This window comes from Durio zibethinus, chromosome 10 (assembly GCF_047325235.1).
Source record: "Durio zibethinus cultivar Kanyao isolate XHJ-2024 chromosome 10, ASM4732523v1, whole genome shotgun sequence".
Taxonomy (NCBI): domain Eukaryota; kingdom Viridiplantae; phylum Streptophyta; class Magnoliopsida; order Malvales; family Malvaceae; genus Durio; species Durio zibethinus.
The window spans coordinates 27895741-27916615 of record NC_143171.1 but is presented as its reverse complement, the minus strand read 5'-3'; the positions used below and the strand labels follow the sequence as shown (position 1 = coordinate 27916615).

Here is a 20875-nt window from a genome sequence, read left to right as displayed (position 1 = left end):
ATTAAAAATAAAAAAATTCTTTAAAATCATTTTTTATAATAAATTAAAATTAAGTTATTGGTCGATCGATCAACCGAATTAAATTGATTCAGTCAATTAATTAATTTTGGTTAAAATGAATTATGAACACCTCAAATTTTTAAGGGTTTATATCCGATTGATTTAAAATTTAAATCTTAAAACCTACAGTTTCTTTTCCTATTTCTAAATTATGATTTTTTTGTAAAAAAATAAAAACTCTCAACAAAACATAAAATCTTAGATGTTATTAGTGTATGGACTAGACTAATTATTAACTCTTGTTTCCTTCCAAAATCAAGTTTTAACCCTTAATAATTTTAATGATATCTTGGTTTTTTTTTGTTTTTTTTTTTTTTTCTAGTTTCCTCTCATTTTAGAAATTACATACATACATATATAAAAGGAATTTTTTTCTCCTTATAAGAATTACATTACACGTTGACGAGTAATTAACTACAATAAAGATTCACAGGACATGGTTTAAATTTTAATTTTAAAGTGTTTGTTGTAGATGAAATGTAATTACCTTGATTCTAAAATGTTTTATTTTGTGTATTATGTGTGTACTAATTTATCTATATGTGCACGTACACGTACACGTACACAAGCATGTTCTTGTGTTTTGTGTATGTAGATATTGTATTTTATACATATACAAATAAATTGTATGCATTTATATGTGTGCGTGCAAGAGTCAATTAAATTGTGTGTGTGTATATATATATATATATATATATGTATGCATTTATGTATTGCTTTTTTAGCTTAGGTATGTATTATTGTACCTTATGATTCGGGATAAAACTTAGATAAAATTTTTAAGATGTGAATTTTTTTAAATTGATTTAATAAAAATTTTAATAAAAAATCCAATTCAATTAATTGATAAAGTTTAATTTAAAAATTAATAATATGTAAAAAAATTTTATTAAAAAGGCAGTTAATAATCTAAATTTAATAAATATTTATTTAACAAATAAAAATTTTGATAAATTTTTTATTAAAATATTTATTTAAAAACATATCAAAATTTATTAAAACAAAAAATTTCAATCTATTAATTTTAATTTTTAAATTTATTTTTATTTAATAATTTTTAATAAAAAATCATACGAAACTCCACTTAAAAAACTACGCGTTTTTTTCTATAATTGAAAGGGTTGAAATTAGGCCCAAAAATGTTGACAAAGCCAATGGAAGCCGACACAATTATTTTAAATTGAAAATGGTCCTCAGCCCATTTTCAAGCCCAAAAAATTATGAATTTCTCGAGAGGTTAGCCAAGCCCATGGAATTGGTCTGATTTCCAGCCGAACATTGGATTAAAACCCTTCTTCTGAAGAAAAAAAAAAATAAAAAAAGCTTCAGAAAAGAAGAAAAATCCGTCAATCTTGAAATTTTCTGTTTCTTAAATCTTAAGACTCCTCGATATTTTAAATTCATTTCTGATCAAACCGAAGAGGAAAAAAAAAAAAGGGAAAAAATGGGAGATCAATCAGCGAGAGGAGAAGAATTCGAGAAAAAAGCAGAGAAAAAGCTAAGTAGTTGGGGCTTGTTTGGCTCTAAACATGAAGACGCCGCCGATCTCTTTGATAAAGCTGCCAATTGCTTCAAGATTGCCAAATCCTGTACTTCTTTGCTATCCTTTTTTCTATAATCATGTTATTATTTTTATTATTATTATTATTATTATTATTATTATTATTATTATTATTATTATTATTATTATTATTATCTGTTTTGTTTTCTTGAGAATGCTGGATTAAAGTTTTATGGAATTTTTTATATCTTTTTTTTTTTTTTGCAATTAAATTAATAGTTTTCATTTTTTTTTTGTTGAGAAAATGTTGGATGCAAAGAAATGAAATATTCGAGATCTTTTGGTTAATGTTGCTATTGAAGTGATCGAAATTAGGCTTTTTTATCGCGATCGATTTTTTTTTTTAATTTTAATCCTTATTTTCTATTTGATTTATTGATTATTGTAGCTTTTTAATTCCGATTGCATCAAGAATTAATTCAGTTGTTTTGGTTCAGTTAGAAAATGTGAAATTTAGGGTTTTTTATTTTGGGATCAGATTATTGATTAATTACTTTATATTTCAATAGATATTTGAAAAGTGATGAAACTGATTCTTTTAAAAGCTGTAATTTTTAATCTCTTTTATAATTTTCTTTTCCCAAGGGGATAAAGCTGGATCAACTTATGTAAAGTTGGCGAATTGCCATTTGAAAGTAAGCATTTCAGAGTAATAGCATTCGATTCTTAGTAATTAACTGTTATGTAAGATTTAATTTTAATCTTTTGTTTGTTTTTTTACTCTGTAGTTAGAAAGCAAACATGAAGCTGCTCAAGCTTATGTTGATGCTGCTCATTGCTATAAGAAAACAGCTACAAAGGGTAAGTGTGGAGTCATAGTTTCACTTCATTAGAATTGTTTGGGAAATTTTTTTGCATTTACACCTCTGACTAAATATTGTTATCATACAGAGGCTATATCTTGCTTGCAGCAGGCGGTGAACTTGTTTTGTGACATTGGAAGGCTCAGCATGGCTGCAAGGTATTATAAGGTATTGTTTATACATTAATATGTCAGTCTCTCAAGGGAGACAAAAAGGAGAGTTCATCATTTACTATAATTTAGTACTTATACAGCATAATTTTACAGTGATCACTTTTCATTTACTTTTGTTTTGATTCTACACTTATTGTTTCCTCAATCTTCATTAACAATGTTGCCACTAGCGTTAAACCTTCCAGGATTTTATTTTATAGTACTGTTATTGTTTCCTTCAGCATCCACAACCATTACTTTGTATGATGACGTTACTTTTACAGTTATTCATAGACATGGATGCCTCTTTTTTGTGTGCAGGAAATCGCTGAATTATATGAGTCTGAACAGAACATTGAGCAGGCCATGGATTATTTTGAAAAGGCTGCTGATTTCTTCCAAAATGAAGAAGTATCTACTTCTGCCAACCAGTGCAAGCAGAAAGTTGCACAATTTGCTGCTCAGATAGAACAGTGAGCATACTCACTTCTTCTACACATTGTTCTTGCAACGTTTTTTTTGCTGTCTACTACTATGGATGGCTTGTGATCGCTATTGGTGTATTACTTTGCTAACACGGTTGCATAAATCTAGCCCCCATACAAAATTTGAAAAAAAAAAATTTGATAGCTCTTCTTATGATATTTCTCCAGATACCAGAAAGCCATTGAGATCTATGAAGAGATAGCACGGCAATCGCTTACCAATAACTTGCTGAAATATGGAGTAAAAGGGCATCTTCTTAATGCTGGCATTTGTCAACTCTGCAAAGGTGATGTTGTTGCAATCAACAATGCATTAGAGCGATATCAGGTTGGCTTTTGGTTCTTTTAGCTTCACAACATCTTAACTTTTTACCATGAATTGATTATATATTAAACTTTTATTTGCATTTGCTCTCTTCAGGATCTGGATCCAACTTTTTCTGGAACACGAGAGTATAGATTATTGGCTGTAAGTTATTATAAGAAAACAGTTTATTTCTTTTCTGTTTTCTATCACAAAAGGAGTTGATGGGATTCGGTTTAGTTCTTTTGGTTTTGCTTAAAGATGCTTTCGGATTACTTTTCCATCTTTTTATCCTTCATTTGCATTGGCTAATGATATATCTAGTTACTACCTTGCCTCTGAATTTCCTTTAAATGGTAGCAATTTTGAGAATCTGGTTCTTACCCTTTGAAATACTGACCTTAGTGAGATTATGCTTACTGTGACAGGACATTGCTTCAGCTATCGATGAGGAAGATGTCACGAAGTTTACAGATGTTGTCAAGGAATTTGATAGTATGACCCCATTGGTATGTCAATCTCCATTGCATAAGTGCCCATTGGATTGTGGTTCTGATCCCTGAAATTACAATTCTAATGTGCTTGCTGTTTCCGTAAAATGCTGTGCAGGATTCTTGGAAGACAACCCTTTTACTTCGAGTGAAGGAAAAGCTGAAAGCTAAAGAGATGGAGGAAGATGATCTTACCTAAAATAGCTTCATGTCATGACCAACTTATGATTCTGGTTTTTTAATGGTGATTGCTTTGTATTAAGTCTGTTTCCAGTTATACTCTTATACTCTCTTATAACAATTGGTTTAGGAGATTTTACTTGTTTGGCTTTAAATTTGTGAAACTATGCTGATGTGGTTGGGTGAAAATGAGTTTGCAATTGAAATGCTGCTGTTTTTGCTTCTATGGGCCCCTCTAAGGGGGAAATATAAATGGAGAATGAAGTTGCAATAATGTTAGAAATATAAAAGAGCTGGTTGATACTAATAAATGATAAAACTATATAATGTTAATAGTCGCGTGATCTGTTTATATATTTTTGTTGAATTTTTAGTTTTAGGATCAAGATTTAATTTTTAATGTAAATTTTTTTTTTTGTTACATTAAGAGGACAAAGCCTTAATAAAAATAAGAGGAGGGGAGAGGCTTGATTTAAAATCAGATTTTTAATGTCTTTTTAAGCATCTTTAATCACTAGATTAAAAGTTTGGAGATATTTTTTAAGGTAATTTGAAAATTAAATTTTATTTTATTAAAATTTAATATAGATAAGAAAAACCAAAAAAGAAATCTCAATACTTTTTCATTTTTTAGCACAATAAAGTTAAGAATAAAAATATGTAGATTTCAAGTTTAGATTTTTTTTCTTTGTACACTGTACGATGCATTTTTTTTTCAACTTCTCTTACTAAAAATGGAAAAACCAAAGTGAAACATATAAGAGGAAAATAAAAAAACAACATCAACTTAACCATTTAACTTTTTAGTAAAAAAAATATTGAATATGTGAGTAAAAATTATATATTTGAGATATTTTTAATAAGTGATTATAAATTAAATTTAAATTTAATATTTTTATGTAAAAAGATTATTTTTATCGATTAAACTAAGCACTTGATGGTACTTATCCATTAAACTCCACTTCCTGTCGTGTGACGTTGATTTTTGTGATGAACGACAAGCGTTCCTATAGTTTAACGTTGATTTTAACTGTCCCATGAGTGAGGCGGCAATTAGTTCACAGAATCTTTAAATCTGTTATTTAAATTAATGTATCTAAACTTGTTTAATAACATTTCTTTGCCAGTTGTCATCATCTCATGTTTATAGGCTACCTATAAAATGTAGATTTTCGACGTTGACTTCTTACAATCTGTTCTTTCTCATGAAATTCAGATCTTTTAGAAACTACCCATTTCCAATCGGGCCTTGAAATTCAACTTCCAATGGCCAAATTCTTAGCTTTGATGATATTACTGAGTTTTTGGGGTAGTTTCATTTCGGGTCAAAAACCGGGTCTTGATGCTCCATATAGGATCCACACTTTGTTCTCTGTGGAATGCCAAAACTACTTTGATTGGCAAACGGTTGGATTCATGCACAGCTTCAAGAAGGCTCAGCAACCCGGGCCAGTGACTCGGTTACTAAGCTGTACGAAGGAGGAGAAGAAGAATTATAAAGGGATGGATTTGGCCCCTACTCTTGAAGTTCCCTCTATGAGTAGACATCCAAAAACTGGTGACTGGTAAGGTTTTCTGCCTTTCTTTTACCCCTTCTTTAGCTCTTTTTTGGGTTTCAAGTCTGCTCTGTTTGGTTAATTTTGGGCTTTGATTGCATGTCTTTTTAATTGTTGTTGGGTGCAATTTATTGTCTAATATCAATGTGTTTGATCTAAAAACTATCATAATACAAATGAAGTATGCTGCCTTGAATTTTAATCTCTTGTTTTTGGTTGAAGTGCTGCTATTGGACTGATCAAGTTTGTGAATTGTTGTTATTAACTCAAATAAAGTAGTCAGATAGGTTTTATTTTGATTTTGGTTTGTCAAAAGAAGTTAATGCTCATGCTTTGAACATTTTGATGCTTCAAGGTTAGAGGCTTTCTCTTTCTGTCTGTGGTTTATTTTCTTATTTAAAATTAAAACAACAAATTTGTTTACCTTATGAAAGAATGTTCAGTAAATTTCGTTTTCATATGTTTGAAGGTTCGAGAATGATAAACATCTTCTAATGTTTCATGCTTATTTCCCGTTCCTTCTAGCGAATAGTCTTCTGATGGCTTCCTTTCTGTTTAAATTCTTTCATTGTACAGTAATGGAGTGCATTTATAACTTCCATCCTGTTTTCGTTTTTTTCACATGGTTTGGCTCTAAGAAGTTTTTACAGCACTTTCAATACAACTGAGATCATAGGAGTCTGGAAGAACTTCCTGGTGGAGTAAAAGACAATTTTTGTTCTGCAGGTACCCTGCAATTAACAAACCTGCTGGAATTGTCCACTGGCTAAAACATAGTAAAGATGCACAGAATGTCGACTGGGTTGTGATTTTGGATGCTGACATGATCCTCCGAGGTCCGATTATACCATGGGAACTTGGGGCAGAGAAAGGCAGGCCTGTTGCTGCTTATTATGGGTATTAAACTTTCATTATTTTTAAAATATGCAAAAACTGAGGATTGTACTTGTGACACTGCTTCAACATCAGTCTTTGGAAACTTTTTTTGGTTTAGTAATATCATGACACAAAGCAGATACTGAGAAAGACATTGAATATTTTATTTTTTTGCATTTTGTTGCTGCATATAGATGCATCTTGCATATTTTCTGTGTTCATTTTCAATTTTCTCACTTAGATATTCATAATTGTTTGGTACTTCAGGTACTTGGTGGGATGTGATAATATTCTGGCTAAATTGCACACAAAGCACCCAGAACTTTGCAACAAGGTTGGTGGGCTTTTAGCCATGCACATAGATGATCTTCGAGTTCTGGCTCCTTTGTGGCTTTCCAAGACTGAAGAAGTACGTGAAGACAGAGCTCACTGGGCGACCAATATAACTGGTGACATCTATGGGAAAGGCTGGATTAGTGAGATGTATGGTTACTCATTTGGTGCAGCAGAAGTATGTTACTTTCTTCATGTTATCCTATCGTGAAAAGAATAGAAAAAAAATTTTTTTTTCCTTCAGTCCTGCTTTATGGGATATTTTTATATCCATCTTTTTATTTTGGTTATGTTCTTTTATTTTCAGGCTGGACTTAGGCACAAGATTAATGATGACTTGATGATCTACCCAGGCTATACTCCACGACCGGGTGTTGAGCCTATTCTTCTGCATTATGGCTTGCCATTTAGCGTGGGAAACTGGTCTTTCAGTAAATTAGATCATCATGAAGATGGTATTGTTTATGAGTGTGGGCGATTCTTTCCTGAACCTCCTTATCCTAGAGAAGTATGTTAACCTCTAAACCTTGGGGAAATGAATCGTTAATTCTGGTAGAAAAATTGTTTGCACTAAGAGATGCCTGCTTCGGTGCTTATATATTTCCATGTAATGCAATTTTCTCTTACAACCAAATAACATTGAGGCTTGGCATTGGTTTTATTCATGAATCAATGCTGCTTGTCCATATAAACTGTTTTATTCCTATTAGAAATTGTGTGTAAAACTTTCCTGTTATAGTGGAAATTTAGTATATCCTTTTCTTATGCAGGTGAAATTGATGGAATCTGATCCAAATAAAAGGCGTGGCTTATTTTTGAGTATAGAGTGTATTAATACTATGAATGAGGGTCTTCTGTTACAACATGCCCGAAATGGATGTCCGAAGCCAAAGTGGTCAAAATATCTAAGTTTTTTGAAAAGTAAAACTTTTGCAGAACTAACTCAGCCAAAGCTTCTTACTCCTCATAGGATACAGACTGAGGTGGCCGAGGAGGGGAAGGAAATCGATGAAGCCATAAGACAATATCCAAAAATTCACACTTTATTTTCTACAGAATGTATTCCTTATTTTGATTGGCAGACTGTAGGATTCATGCACAGTTTCCACCTCAGTGGCCAGCCCGGAAATATCACACGTCTTCTCAGCTGTACGGATGAAGACTTAAAGGAATACAAAGGCCATGACCTGGCACCCACCCATTATGTCCCTTCTATGAGCCTCCATCCACTAACAGGCGACTGGTAATTATAGATCTATGATAATTTTCTTTGCCCCAGACAATAGAATTCTTAGTTGCGCCACTGTTCTTATTCAATAATTCTGCTTTGTTCTAGGATTATATATTCTGTTAAACCTTGAGATCTTGTGTAAACAATTTAGGGTTTGCATGTTATCTTTGCCATATTTTGATGACCAACCTGCTTTCTAAGTTGGTACACTGGAATAGCTCATTTCACAATGCCTTTTTCCTTTAACATATTCCCTTTAATTGGTTCACTTGACTACTGTCCAGTGAAGTGGTTGGAGTCTCAAACAGCTAAGTGCGAGTATCCTGGTTTCATCTTGATATTAACAACCTCATGCTAAAATGGGTATTGGGTTATGTTCTTTGAAATTGGCATTTTAGTTAGGTAATATAAAGTTAATTTCGCAAACAATAAACCATCCTAGACCCACTAAGTCAAGGAAGATATTAAGAAAATGTTTAGATGACGAACCTTCATGAAGTATAAGGCAGAGAATAAACTCTTGTTGGTTTAAAAAACAAAAAGAATAAATCTCTTGTTGTTGCGTGATCCATGTCAGGTATCCAGCAATTAATAAACCAGCTGCTGTTGTTCATTGGCTCAACCATGTAAACATTGATGCAGAGTACATAGTTATTCTTGATGCTGACATGATCTTGAGAGGCCCAATTACACCATGGGAGTTTAAAGCAGCACGTGGCCGACCGGTTTCAACCCCTTATGAGTAAGTCAGGGAGAACAAGGATTAATGTCTTTCTTCAAATTCTTTTTAGAGTACTCTCTGTGCATCTTATCCCCCTCCCCCTTCTCTGTATTCCATGTGTTTATATGAACCTGCTTACTTAGTTTGTGGCTGTGCATTATAGATACCTTATTGGCTGTGACAATGAGCTTGCTAAACTTCATACTCGCCATCCTGAGGCTTGTGACAAAGTTGGAGGTGTTATTATCATGCATATTGATGATCTCCGGGAATTTGCACTGCTGTGGTTGCTTAAAACTGAGGAGGTCCGAGCTGACAAAGCACATTATGCAACAAACATCACTGGAGATATATACCAATCTGGTTGGATCAGTGAAATGTACGGTTACTCATTTGGTGCAGCAGAGGTATTCTTTTTCATTCAACCTTTTTTGGCCATTTTCAGTTAACTCTGTGTACATTCCTGGTCATGAGATTATGCAGTAAAGACAATAATATGCTTTGAGGAATTGCATAGCTATTTGATTTTATTGTTAATGGTGTCCTGACTAAATGAAGTCCTGTATTGAACAATTAATTTACTGCCCCAGATAGTCTTAGTTAGAATTTTCATATTTGTTGTTCAACGATGCCTGGTCCAGTTGATTTTTTTTTTTTTTCAGGATTTTGTTGCAATAGATTAAATAAAATTTCTCATGTTTCTCTCTTATCATGCAGTTGAAGTTACAACATCACGTAAGCAGTGAGATATTAATATACCCCGGATATGTTCCTGAACCTGGTGTGAACTACAGAGTTTTCCACTATGGCTTGGAATTTAAAGTTGGGAATTGGAGCTTTGATAAGGCAAACTGGAGAGAGGTTGATTTGGTCAACAGATGCTGGGCTACGTTTCCAGACCCACCTGATCCTTCAACACTTGAACAACCAGATGAGAACTTGCTTCAACGAGACCTGCTTAGCATCGAATGTGTGAAAACTCTAAATGAAGCATTGCGTTTGCATCACAAGAGGAGGAAATGCCCTGACCCTACTACCTTATCCGATCCAAAGTTGGATACAATAAAGGATGTCACAAGTTCAAGGAAATTTGGTAGGTTTGCTGGGAATGATGATATGAGAAGCAATCCAGTGCCCAGAAATCATTCTCAGGAATCATCTCTACCTAAAGTTACAGATAGGCTCTTTAGTACTTTAAGGTTCTGGATCATTCTTTTATGGGTGTTTTCTGGCTTGGGTTTTATGTTAGTAATGTTAGTGGTGTTTTCAGGTTATAAAGGCAAGGGATCATCGAAAGGTAAAAGTAATAAAAACAGGAGAAGATCTTATACAGGGTTCTTAAAAATGAACATCGGCGATCGGCAAACCCGCAAGTCTGAGGTATCTTTGTAACATCACAAGCTGCTGGTAGAGAAGAAAAATACTAAATTTTAAATAGGTTGGAGCAAGCCTGATCATAATACAGAATTGAGAGATGAACATGGTGAAGTGAATGTCAATGACTTGGAGATCTGAAGAAATTTCTTGTCGCAATAGGAAAATACAATGTTTCAGTGGTTTTCTAACAGGCAACTGGGATCATTGGTTGACATTGTAGTTCTTTTTTACATATACTTGGTTCTGAAGCTCCTCCCAAGAGAACTACTTTGACATGTTATTTTGGTCAGAGTTTGGTTTGGGAATTGTAAAATATTACTTAGAAGCTTTTGCATATTAAAAGGGAACATCAATCAAAACAAAGAGAAATGTATGGCTATTGTTTTCAAGATGTGGTAATTTCGAACTCTGCCTTGTTTCCTTAGGAAGAAGGAAAAGCTGAGGAAGAAATTTTCTCTATGATCTTGGCTTTCTTATAATCATTCTTCCAGCTGTGTTAGATTGTTCACCATAATAATTCTTTGCAAAGCTGAGCCCTTTTGGGCAGACACCAGCTAAATGATCAAATATGGCATGATATAAAAAAGGAAAGAAAAAGGGTTAAATCCAATAACAATTTCATATTTTTATTTGTAGGATAATACAAATCAATGGAGGTATCAAGAAGGATTTTAGAAACATAAAGACAAAATCCAACAACAGACTGCTGTTTCTTTACAGTGTAATTGCTCATCACATAGAGCAGCCAAGGAGAAATGAAACCTTTCTAAGCCCCACCTAGTCCTATCATGTAGAACAACCAAAAGATGGCATCCGACCTCTAAGCTCTTGCATCTCTTGTCCACCTCTTTAAGATGTAATGGCTCGGAAGCAACCTGATATTCCTGTAATCTAGCACTTTTAATGCATGACTACACAATACTCCCATAAACTCAAATTTCTTACAACTGCAAAAAACTATGTTGTCAGACAAGTTATAACTTACTGAATACTCTCTTGGTTGGCCATAAATGCTCACTTTATACTCAAACAGCTTTTCACTCTCAACGCATTGATTAACAACAATATTCAGACATGTTTCGTATTCTTGCTGAAACAATTCAAATATTCTTGGTGTGTAGGCATCCCTTGCATGCTTCAAAAGAATCACATCACCCATTAGTTTTGGCATATTTTGGCTCATATCATAATTAGCTTCTAACTCTTTGTAGTGCCAATCATTCACCACTTTACCAAGATGCTTGAAAAATGAAAGCACATCAGACTCGGGCTTTAAGTATTTCTTTAGAGTAACTATAAAACTTTCACGCAGTTGCACAGATTTTAAGTCAGCAGAAAAGATATGCCTTTTGTATGCTATGGCCCATTGCTCTCGGCTTTCAAAAATCTTGTTCAACCACTCATTATCCCAAAGACCGTGTACATCCAGCATAAGGTTCCATGCAGCAATGAAGTCTTCTTCTTCCTCATGATCAAAAAAGCAACTGCTTAAATCATTCACAAAAGACAGTGAACCTACAAACAAGTGACTCAGCTGCTTGAGTGCACTTTGGTACACATGCCAAACACACATTTGTTGATGTATGTCTGGAAATACAGAATTAATTGCTTCAGACACTATAGCATCTTGATCTGTGAGGATTGTCTTTGGTTTCTTACCAGACATTGCCTCCAAAAACTTTTGGAATAGCCACTTGAAAGAATCAACAGTTTCGTCATATAAAAGTGCTGCACCAAAGATCACCATTTGCTTATGATGGTTCACCCCAACGAATGGTGAAAACAGTCGACAGTCTTTGTGTAGCCTGTAGGTTGTATCAAAGCAAAGTACATCACCAAAGTCACTATAGTCCATGACCATCTTTGCATCAGCCCAAAATATATTAGCTATTTGATTTTCAGCATCAAGTTGCATGGAATAGAAGAAAGACGGATTTTTCATTTTCTTACTTTGAAAATGTTGCTGTATCCTTTCTGCTTCTCCTTCTCTCATTTCTCTGGAACGTTTGGAAGATAATTTACTTCTGAGATCTATTGGATCATATCCATGGTCGACACAATCTCCAATTGAGTTACATGATAGTTCACATGCTGATTCTTCTTGAATCTTGTAGCCCTCCAATGCATTGCCTTCAGCAACTTGGGGTGCAGCCAAGCGCTTCTGTGATCGTAACATTCGAACCCGACATGGTGCAACAAGCTCATGATTGTGTTTTTCTTCAAAATGAGTGACACGGTATTTACCATCAGATTGACGAGAAATGACTAGTTGTGCCAAGCATCCGATTCTTGTCTCCTTTCGAGGTCTCTTTATATTCAAATCCCTCTTATCTTTTTGCCGAAATCCTTCTCTAAAGCAAGTAAACCGCCTTGATGCCACAGCACCATCTATCTTGCTCCTATTCACATAATCTTTTCGAACACTGAAACCAACACGCCCTGCATATGTATTGTAAAATTCATAAGCATGATCTTCTGATTCAAATGCCATTCCAAGCTTTGGTACCCCATCCCTCCCAGAACTACTAGCTAAGTCAGCTTCAACCGCTTCAGCAAAGGTTAACCTCTTCTGTGACGGTAACAGATGAGCTGTTGATGGGTTTACAAACTCGTGGTTGTGTCTTGTTTCAAAATTAGTGACACGAAACTTTCCATTTGGCTGCCTTGCAATAGTCATATGAGCCAAGCAACCAGTTCTTGTCTCTTGCCGGGGCTTTCTCACATTCGAATTATGCTTGCTAGGCCTATAACCTTGTCTATAACAAGTGTACCTTCTGGATACAACTGCACCATTTACTCGACTTTTATTGACAAAATCTTTCCTAATACTAAAGCCTTCCAACACAGCATATCTACCATAACACTTATATGCATGCTCTTCTGATTCAAACTCCACTCCAACTGCTGGAACCACAAATATATCTTCTTCATCTTTAAAAGAAACTCTGGATCCTAAAGCATCAATAGATAGAGGATTTGGACTCTGAGACTCCTGCTCACCATCAACATCCATCTCACACTTGTTGACTAAGGGAACTTGTGGAGCCTGGCATTCGGCCCCATTAATTTCCACATCGCTCTTCTCAACAGAAGAAGCATTTGGGCTATGACTACAACTCTCACTTTCAGCAGCTTCCTGACTCTTTTCCGCAGCAGAAGGTTCCAAGCTTTTATACTCTTGATCCACATCAATATCCACCCGATTTGATTCTTGAAGCTCATTATGAATTCCCAAATTCTGTCCATGAGTTAATATGTCAGGGTCACTCCTATCCATTGACCTTCAGCTGATGAGGGGAATAAAAAAGAGTGAGAAGAACATGCAGCAGCAAATGGATGCACATAGCATTAAAAAAAACAAGAATTTCACTAAAACCAGCTCATGATTAATGTTATAAAACCAGCTCAGGATTAATTTAACATAAATTACAAAAGTTCAAGATGGAATTCAACAGATTCTAATTTCTATAAAAAGCACCCAACAAGTAGGTTGAACTTGACAGTTGGCATACCATCTTGAAGAAATGTGATTGCACGACAATGGAACACACACACACACACACACAAATACATACATACATGCATGCATGCATACATACATACATACACACATACATACATATATATGTAGAAATGTGATTGCATGACAATGGAACACACACATGTGCACATACACATACACACACACACACACACACACAGACAAACAAACAAACAAACAAACATACATACATACATACATACATGCATGCATGCATGCATGCACACACACATACACACATGCATACAATACAAACATACACAAATACATACATATATATGCAAAAATGATACATATGTCATTTTATCTACATATCCAATTTAACATACATTGAACTTCTTTCAAAGCAAGTTTAAAAACCAATAAAAATGAGTAAATTGTAAAGCAAATTACTCAAAGTTCTTAGCAAGAATCTACAAACCAGAAATTAGAAGAAAAACATATCTAAATATTAAAAATTACTCAATTACATTCAAAATTCACCAACAAAAATAAAAACTTCATCATAATTACCCGCTTGTGTTTCTAAAAGTGAATAGAAAAAAATTTTGGATTCTTTATTTCAGAAAATCCCAAATTCAATCCAAAGAAGAAAAACAGAGGAAATTACAGTGAATATAAGGTGCAAAACAGCGTGGTGCGCCGGCAGAAATCAACGGTTGAGATGTTTCTTATGGTTTGAAGAAATGGCGGGAGAGATTATGAAGTAAAAAAAAAAACGAAGAGAGTTTTGCACAGAAGGAAGAGAGGAATTGGAAGAATTGTAGAGATTAGGGCTTTTGTTTTGTTTGCTATTCTTTCGAGCTGTTCGGTTACTCGAATAATAGTACGCAAACGGAAAGTAAGTACAGCACGCTAATAGATCCACGTGGCTATATTGCGCAGGTGGCTGCCTTTGATTGGTTAACTAAACTCCATTTTTGGTCAAATTACTTACTTTTTTAAATAATTGAATCTAATATTTGTATATATTAAAAGATAATGAAAAAATAATTGCAAAAAATTTTGATTGTAAAAAAATTGAACTAATTTTTATAATTTTAATACGAATTTAACCTAATTAATTCATATAATTAATTTTGAAAAATAATAATTTATAGGTCTCAAATTCAAATATTAATACTTAAATTTTTTTTTATTATCTAAAATCATAACTTATTTTATACTAAAAAATAAAATAATATTTTTGCTGTAATTTGATTTCGAATTTTATTGCTTTAGATAAGTTTGATTTTCAAAAGCCAAAATAATTGATCAATAGGCATATCCATTTTAACTTCCATCTAAACAAAAAAAATTTTTTTTCTCTAATTAATTCTCTTTTATATTCATTTTAACTCCCACACTTATCTAAAATATTTAATAATTTTTTTACCATGTGAACACCATCTTTGTTACATTGAAACCAAAATAATTGTCTAATGAAGTTGTTCATTATTAAATATAAAAAAATTATTAATTGATGCAATGTTCTTTAAAAAAATAATATCTAGCAAGTCTATTATTTAAATTTTAATAATTATAATTTTTTTATTTTCACGTTATGATTTTTTTATTAAAATAATAATAATTTACGTTGTTGAATTAAGAAAAATTGGAAAGTTGAATATGGACTATTTTAGTAAAATTATAGCCAACCCCCAAAACCAAAGTTACAATCATACCTAAATATTAAACTCAAACATAAATTAATAAAAAAAATAAAATTTGAGAAATATTGATCATCAAATTTCCTCAACCAAAAACAAACCTTCCTCTTCCAAATCATGATCCAAAAACAAACTTCACATCATCATCATCATCATCATCTTGCTATGATCAACAATCTTTTCTTTAATCTCACCCTCATAATTTTCTGCCTTTTAGAGATTGGTAATTCAGTTTGAAATCATCATTGACTATACCACATTGATCATCATCATTTATGTAACTATCATGACCTTGATCATAATAATCTTCATAGTCACTAGACAAATGGTCCTAATCAACAACTCACCAACCTATAATTCGTGCCAATATCACTTGACCTTAACTTATGAGCACCCTTGGTCTTATCTTTGGATTTACAAGCCGGGTGCATGCGACACCTTAGGCATCCTGGCCTGTTGCATTGTCCGGTAAACTTGAAATGATTAGTAGGTTTTACCGATACCTTGATGAATAATTTAGCAGTCGAAGATGAATCGAACTGTTGAACGAATCAGGGTTTGGGTCTTGAATTTCATGGAGTTGAAAGGATCAGTTAAGTCCTAACCATACCATGTTAGCGACCTTCCCTCTTAATTTTTGGCAAGAATTCAAATATAAAATAAAAAAATGAAATGTGTCATTTTGTTTCATAAAATTTTCATTTTATTTCATAAATTGTTAGAGTTTGCAATATAATACATTAATATTTGAAATTTTATTAGATAATTTTATTTAATATGAGAAATTAAGAATTTAAAATGTAATTTAATTTAAATACATTCATTATTTGATAAATCAAAAAAATTAACTAAATTGATCAAATTAATTTTCAAAATTAATAAATTTGATTCGATTGACGAAAATAAAATAATAAATTTAAATAATTCGATTCAAAATTAATCAAATCGATCAAATAAACATTTTTAATTCAAATATTTTAAATTTGGGTTATTTCGATTTGGATTGAATCCAAATTCATTGTATTTTTTGAGTTGTCAATGACATGATCTCAGGGACAGAACAAGGGGATTGAGCATGCATTAAGGTAACTGTTGTAGAGTTAATTTCTCCTCCGCCACAAAAGATCATAACAAAGCTAAAATGCAAATTGATTCGGGAGAAATTTTCTAAAAATGTCATACATTTTGTTTGTTTCACAATGATTCAGATGTATCTGTCTTTCTATATGCAACATGGAAAAACAAGGCAAAAAGATCGAATGACCTCTACATATGATATTGTAATTGTTCTTCCTGCAAAATAAATTCCACCACAAACCAAATGTCATGATAAAGAACATAAAAAAACTACATATGAGAGGATCTGATTTATCATGCATTAACATTGACCAAATTTAAAGTAATAAACCGACAGTCACGTGATCTATTGATAGAATATTAAATTTTTAATTTTAATAATCAGGATTCAAATCTTGATAAGTATAAAAAGGAAATTTAGTTTGCAAATAAAAAAAATATCACAACTAACATCATATCATGGAGCATGATTTTAGACAGCAAGATTGATTGCTAAATGGAGGAGATCATACTTTGTTCTATAGACTGTACAGCCATTTGTGCAGAATTAGTCAATCCTACTACAAAATCAAGCAAACAATTTCCAATGCAAAACCCATCTGTATTATGCAAAGTTCATTACTACCTGAAATTTTATGACTAAATTGTGTAAGCATTAAAAGCATTAAGATCAAACAACTTCCTGCAGTCATATCATGATGTAAAGACAATTTAGACACCAAGAATCATCCTATGTTAGGTGTGTGGCCAATGACACTACTGCACATTGATGTCGGTTGATAGAACATGCCCTCATGTGATCCAAGAAAATGAAGAAACTTTCGGTTATTATTATTATTTTTACATAAAAGGTCACAATCTGATAATAAAAAAAATGATTACAAATATTAAAATTTAAATTTCTCGACTTTTATTTTAGCATATATTCACTTTTTTTCTTTGTTTTAGTCTTCCAATAGCTTTGTGTTTTGTAAGTTTGTATTCTTCTTGTCATTAATACTACTAACTATTTAAACACTTGATAAGATGGTAGTTGTGCATATTTGTTTGGCTCGATATAGAGCATCAATTATGAGAGTTCCTAAGGTGAATGGGATTGATCAGAGCTGAGAAAGAAAACTAGAAAATTCAAAAATTAATTTAAAATCGTATTATTCGATTTGATTTTGATTAATTTGATTTGAATTAATTTTTTTATTTGATTTAAATTAAATTTAAATATTAAATGTATATATTAAATTTTGATTGAATTTTGAATTGAAATGTGAAAAATAAAAAAATAATTGAACCGAATAAGAATTATATATTTTTATTAATTTTTTAAGATAAAAATAATTATTTTATATTTAAATTTATTTAAATATATTAAAAAACTTATTAAAATAATATATAAAAGCAAAAAAATTAAATTTTAAAAATTGATAAACTGAAAAGAAATGAATGAATAAAATTCGAATTAATTTAAAAAAAATTATTCAAATGCAAATCAAAATTTTAAAATTTGTAATATTATTAATTATCTAAAAATTTAAATTTAATTTGATCCAATCCAATATGTTATAACTCACGGAATTGACCCAACCCCAATCAATGCAGCAATCCAACCCATAAGTGAAACAACCGAACAAAGCTTAGATTAATTGAGCCTGAACTCAAAGCCCAGTCAATGTTTCTCTGGCATTTTCCTCCCAATTCTTCTCGCACTGGAAAGTGGAAAAACCTTACAGCAAAGCTCAGAAAAGAGAAAAAAAAACCAGAGAAATCAATGGCCACTTTACTTTTAAACGAAGCCTTAATCCCCATAAAACGACCCAACTTCGCCTCAACTCTCCGCTCGGTAAATTTCGCCTCCATCACCACCGCCCATGACTCACCATCTTCTTCATCGTCATTCACTTTCGACAGCACCATCAACAACAAAGAACAAGACAATAATATCATTTACTTAAAGCTACCGACTTCAAATGCGATGCCAGAAACGACGACGTCATCGTCGGTGACGATGCCGATGTCATTCATGACTGGGTCGATAGTTGGGAAGAGTTTTTATAAGAAAGTTAGTACGAGAGAGTCTGGTGATGGAGTTGGATGGACGGTGATGCTTGATTATCAGACTCTTATCAGGTACCATCTTTTCTTTTTACTCTTTGTTTTTAGTTTCATTTTTGTGCTTTAAAAATGTGGGTTCTTTTTGAATTTGAAAAAAGTTCATTAATTTGGGATTGAATAAGTTGTTAGTTTAGTGTTTGGTCGGGTGTTTTTGCATCTCTGTCAACTGGTAGCTTAAGCTTGTCTGAATTGGTTGTCTTTTGGTTATGTTAACTTCAGAAAGTGGATAAGGTGACCCCAAATGATATGTCGTATATGTTTTAGTTGATCATAGGTCCAACAGGTTTAGTGAGTTCTGTAATGAGATGTTAATTTTTGTAGCAAACAGATGGAATCAGACCCTTTACTATGCCACTGATGAAACTTGCTTGCACAGCGCTGGAGAGAGTTCCACTCACGCGTGAAGATCATTGAACATCTGATGAAGAAATTTGATCAAGATTTATTATTCTGTAGTGCTCCAGAGTATAATTCTCTGACAGTTGATCTCCATGGTGTGTAGCTTATTCCTTCTTGACTGTAAGGCATATGCTCGATGAAAAACTGAATTCCTTTCAGTTTATTCTCATTATTGTATGCATGATTCAGTGTGAAAACCAAAATGCAATAATATCCCACATTATTTATTTATTTTTGCAGCAGGGCAAGTTGAGAAAGTTGATCCTTTACTTGCTTGGGTAAACTCAGAATTTGGCTTTAAGCCTATAGTGTATTCCAGCTTTTTTGGTGGGACACAAGGGGACGGTCTCACAAAGGCTATTGAAAACCTCCTAAAGAAGACAGATGACTGTGAATTGGCAGTAATTGATGCCCTTGCGGCTGCAGCACACTCTTTGGTTATCGCTCTAGGAATTTTTCAGGGTAAATTGCAGATTGAGGAAGCAATCGAGTTGATTAGACTTGAGGAAGATTTGCAGGTTCTCTTCATCTTAGTAAATCTCTCTTGCAAAAACACGGACTTGCATGTACATATTAACATAGTTATATTTTAACATATTGTGATTATTTCCAGTAGAATTAACTTGAGACTTCTCTTGTATATATCTAGGTGGATAAATGGGGTCTGGTTGAAGGCGGCCATGATGTTGATATTGCTGATCTCAAGGTACTAATCTCATCAGCTACTGTATTCCTTGGTCTTTGAGGAGGATCTCCATTTCTGATTGAGGAGGTCTCAAGGCTACTGGACCTTTTTGTGGGTACTATAGATTTGTATATCCTGATGTGCTCATCGATTTTTGTAAAATTGATGACTTTACTGACATAATAAATCATTGAATATAAAAGAGTTCATGTGCTTTTCTCCAAGTTGTATTGAGAGATCAACTTTCAAATGCTTTTGAACTTGTGAGGAAAGAGAATTCATGCAGCGAGAATGTTTTGTAATGCTACTGTATCCATCTTCTAGGCAGAGTTCTTAATAATCCTATATCACATTTTATGTGTGGAATGCAAACGTCTATGTCACTGTTCTCATTCATGGCTTTTTCATAGCTAAGAGATTCATCTTCCATGAAACCATGGTCCTTTATGTGTTATGTAGGGAAGGTGATGTATGCCTAATGCCTTCAAACTTTCATCCATTCTTGTGATCATGCTTGGCAGTAACTCATGTCTCTTCTTGGCAGCAATAGATGCACATTGGTGGCTGTCTCTCGATGTCACAATTACAGCAAGCTGTATCACAGTCACTGTTGCAACCTATTGAAAAGGAAACAGAGATACTATTATAGCCTTTCTTCTGGATAACCGAAAATTTTTTACGAGCATGAAAAATTAGTAGTTGTTTTCATTCTACTGATATGAATCAATTCCAAGTTTATAATTATCAGAAAGAAGTTTCATGGAAAATTACTTCACCTGTGATGGTAACATACTTTGGTGGCTCAAGGACTTGAGCTTCCATGGGAACTGAAAGCCGGTTGCTGGCATCAACGACATTAGTTCGGATAGCAGAAATTATGAGCACAAAAATCCATGTTGTTGTTATCTTAACCATTCTAGGACATAAGGAAAAGCAGGGGCTGTTTTCATATATATGCAGGCTTTTTATGCGGTTCAAGTCTCAGGGGTGATAGACCTAACTCATTACATAAGATTTGGAAACTGGAAATTTTCGTTTTGAATACTTTTATAAGAATGATTCATCTCAAATCTGTGATGATAATTATGCAAACTATGCCAACTTTCTGGTCTGTTATCCTTTTGCAACATGTTAAAAAAAGAGCCACATAGATCGAATGCTATGTGTGTGTGAAGTAGAAATGAGAAATTAATTGTTTTCTATTCATATTGTTTTGCTGCAGACTTCAGTTAGTTGAGTGGTAGATGGATATCCAAACTCCATAATCTCTGATAAAAACAGGATT

The 20875-nt window shown here is 33.1% G+C and overlaps 4 protein-coding genes and 1 long non-coding RNA gene across 16 annotated transcripts; 3 read left to right on the top strand and 2 right to left on the bottom strand.

The window, feature by feature from the left end:
- The first annotated feature begins 1374 nt into the window (after positions 1–1374).
- LOC111292871 (alpha-soluble NSF attachment protein 2-like) lies at positions 1375–4260 on the top strand. Of its 2 annotated transcripts, XM_022885483.2 has the most exons (9): positions 1375–1649; positions 2207–2256; positions 2350–2422; positions 2513–2592; positions 2898–3049; positions 3230–3389; positions 3483–3530; positions 3794–3874; positions 3975–4260. In XM_022885483.2, the coding sequence occupies exons 1-9, from the start codon at positions 1505–1507 to the stop codon at positions 4053–4055; spliced, it is 870 nt and encodes a 289-aa protein (XP_022741218.2). In that variant the 5' UTR covers positions 1375–1504; the 3' UTR covers positions 4056–4260. The 2 variants fall into 2 exon arrangements, with proteins under 2 accessions (XP_022741218.2, XP_089623236.1); XM_089767110.1 differs by lacking the exon at positions 2207–2256 and having other exon boundaries at positions 1460–1649.
- Positions 4261–4982: 722 nt separating this feature from the next.
- Positions 4983–10589, top strand: LOC111291710 (peptidyl serine alpha-galactosyltransferase-like). 4 transcript variants are annotated; one of them, XM_089767108.1, is made up of 9 exons: positions 4983–5601; positions 6319–6489; positions 6736–6979; positions 7109–7309; positions 7572–8044; positions 8610–8774; positions 8917–9160; positions 9471–9952; positions 10024–10589. In XM_089767108.1, exons 1-9 carry the CDS (start codon positions 5303–5305, stop codon positions 10028–10030), a joined length of 2286 nt encoding a protein of 761 aa, XP_089623234.1. In that variant the 5' UTR covers positions 4983–5302; the 3' UTR covers positions 10031–10589. The 4 variants fall into 4 exon arrangements, with proteins under 4 accessions (XP_089623234.1, XP_022739358.2, XP_022739359.2 ...); XM_022883623.2 differs by having other exon boundaries at positions 5011–5601; positions 9471–10589; XM_022883624.2 differs by lacking the exon at positions 6319–6489 and having other exon boundaries at positions 5172–5601; positions 9471–10589.
- Positions 10590–10730: 141 nt separating this feature from the next.
- Positions 10731–14464, bottom strand: LOC111291711 (protein FAR1-RELATED SEQUENCE 5-like). Of its 2 annotated transcripts, none has more exons than XM_022883625.2 (2): positions 14282–14464; positions 10731–13417 (listed from the first exon to the last, which is right to left on the bottom strand). In XM_022883625.2, the coding sequence occupies exon 2, from the start codon at positions 13405–13407 to the stop codon at positions 10951–10953; it is 2457 nt and encodes an 818-aa protein (XP_022739360.2). In that variant the 5' UTR covers positions 13408–13417; positions 14282–14464; the 3' UTR covers positions 10731–10950. The 2 variants fall into 2 exon arrangements, with proteins under 2 accessions (XP_022739360.2, XP_022739362.2); XM_022883627.2 differs by having other exon boundaries at positions 14185–14461.
- A 3547-nt stretch (positions 14465–18011) lies between these two features.
- LOC111292407 (uncharacterized) lies at positions 18012–20542 on the top strand. 7 transcript variants are annotated; one of them, XM_089767104.1, is made up of 4 exons: positions 18380–18521; positions 18883–19000; positions 19146–19423; positions 19555–19814. In XM_089767104.1, the coding sequence occupies exons 2-4, from the start codon at positions 18928–18930 to the stop codon at positions 19648–19650; spliced, it is 447 nt and encodes a 148-aa protein (XP_089623230.1). In that variant the 5' UTR covers positions 18380–18521; positions 18883–18927; the 3' UTR covers positions 19651–19814. The 7 variants fall into 7 exon arrangements, 6 of the variants coding, with proteins under 6 accessions (XP_089623229.1, XP_089623230.1, XP_089623233.1 ...); XM_089767107.1 differs by having other exon boundaries at positions 18507–18521; positions 18883–19025; XM_089767106.1 differs by lacking the exon at positions 18380–18521 and adding an exon at positions 20135–20542 and having other exon boundaries at positions 18574–19000; positions 19555–19611.
- On the bottom strand, positions 20010–20482 carry LOC149516638 (uncharacterized). Its single transcript, XR_016345922.1, has 2 exons — positions 20367–20482; positions 20010–20207 (listed from the first exon to the last, which is right to left on the bottom strand). It is a non-coding gene; the product is annotated as an uncharacterized LOC149516638 (long non-coding RNA).
- Positions 20543–20875: the final 333 nt, after the last annotated feature.

Bases quoted from the DNA above. Each gene is read 5' to 3' on its own strand.
- LOC111291710 (XM_022883623.2), top strand. From the start codon at position 5,303: ATGGCCAAATTCTTAGCTTTGATGATATTACTGAGTTTTTGGGGTAGT. The intron at 6,980-7,108 runs GTATGTTACTTT...TTTTATTTTCAG, and splicing joins ACTCATTTGGTGCAGCAGAA to GCTGGACTTAGGCACAAGAT. The intron at 9,161-9,470 runs GTATTCTTTTTC...CTTATCATGCAG, and splicing joins ACTCATTTGGTGCAGCAGAG to TTGAAGTTACAACATCACGT.
- LOC111292407 (XM_089767103.1), top strand. From the start codon at position 18,064: ATGTTTCTCTGGCATTTTCCTCCCAATTCTTCTCGCACTGGAAAGTGG. The intron at 18,522-18,827 runs GTACCATCTTTT...TAATTTTTGTAG, and splicing joins GATTATCAGACTCTTATCAG to CAAACAGATGGAATCAGACC.
- LOC111291711 (XM_022883625.2), bottom strand. From the start codon at position 13,407: ATGGATAGGAGTGACCCTGACATATTAACTCATGGACAGAATTTGGGA.
- LOC111292871 (XM_022885483.2), top strand. From the start codon at position 1,505: ATGGGAGATCAATCAGCGAGAGGAGAAGAATTCGAGAAAAAAGCAGAG. The intron at 2,257-2,349 runs GTAAGCATTTCA...TTTACTCTGTAG, and splicing joins TGGCGAATTGCCATTTGAAA to TTAGAAAGCAAACATGAAGC. The intron at 2,593-2,897 runs GTATTGTTTATA...TTTTGTGTGCAG, and splicing joins TGGCTGCAAGGTATTATAAG to GAAATCGCTGAATTATATGA.